The sequence below is a fragment of the Haplochromis burtoni genome, unplaced genomic scaffold (assembly GCF_018398535.1).
Source record: "Haplochromis burtoni strain Fernald_Lab_line unplaced genomic scaffold, NCSU_Asbu1 Contig_2564, whole genome shotgun sequence".
Taxonomy (NCBI): Eukaryota; Metazoa; Chordata; class Actinopteri; order Cichliformes; family Cichlidae; genus Haplochromis; species Haplochromis burtoni.
The window spans coordinates 7,947-8,955 of NW_024584925.1; the positions used below are offsets into that span (position 1 = coordinate 7,947).

At 48.9% G+C, this 1,009-nt stretch overlaps 1 protein-coding gene across 1 annotated transcript in view; it reads right to left on the reverse strand.

The window, feature by feature from the left end:
* Positions 1-1,009, reverse strand: part of LOC102297720 (calmodulin-binding transcription activator 2) — an 8,981-nt gene that overhangs the window by 5,432 nt on the left and 2,540 nt on the right. Inside the window, exon 2 of the mRNA XM_042217680.1 lies at positions 4-171. Coding sequence (XP_042073614.1) covers positions 4-171 — 168 coding nt within the window. The remainder of the gene's footprint in view (positions 1-3; positions 172-1,009) is intronic.

A 1,009-nucleotide genomic window follows, 5' to 3' on the forward strand; every position in this document is an offset into this window, starting at 1 on the left:
GAGTGTGTGGATCAGGTGTGTGTATCCCTGTGCAGCAGCCAGGTGGAGCAGCGTCATGCCACGGTGACGAACGGAGTGATGAAGCCTCTCTCCTCCTCCCCCTGACCACCGACCGCCCCTCATCATCCGCTCGCACACTCCCACAATCCTCCTTTCGAACCACTGAGAGGACTGACACACACACACACACACACACACACACACACACACACACACACACACACACACACACAGATCAGACAGCTTAATGTCAGCTTTGCCCTTTTTAACCTGCTCTGACCTCACCTGCTACCTGACTTCACAGGGTCATGTGACACTTTAGACCAATCACAGGGGAGCTCCTTTAGCTTGATAACTGATAGTTTATAAATCACCTCCTTCTCCTCCAGCTGGTAGGAAACATTACATTCATACCCTCCTCCCTCCCCTCCAGTTTTCCCTGCGACTCACCCAGGCATGCACACCTCCCCCTCCCCTCCCTGTGAGGACAAGCGCGGCTAAAAATGACTGAAGGCAGAAAGGGAGAGAGAGAGAGAGTCTCTGCGATCCACCCAGCTGTCAGTCATCCATCAGGCTCTCGGACAGCTGCAGCACCAACACCATGCTAACACCGCGCTAACCGCACGCTAACCCGCGCAGTAAATAAACTCTGCGGTCTCCAGTTTACGCTCAACATTTTTATTTTAATTCAAAGCGACGTTTCCAGGCTGATTGATTACGTTCGCTCAGGTCAGCAATCAAAGACTCTAGGTCTGCAAAAGTGCCGCGATCGAGCTAAAACACTGGGTCTCTTTCTGACGCTCCTGCAGGATAAGTTACTCTGACTCATTCTATGAAAGGTTTAAGGAAAAATAAATGCCTTTACGTTGCTAGAGTTGCTTTTAAAGTTGCTCTTTTGGTATGGAAGCTGCCCTTGAATTTCATCTTTAAGGCATCGCTCTTTAACTTTATGCAGATATTATTTGCATAATATATTTTGTTTTTGAAGGATTCAAGTTGCCGCTGAAGT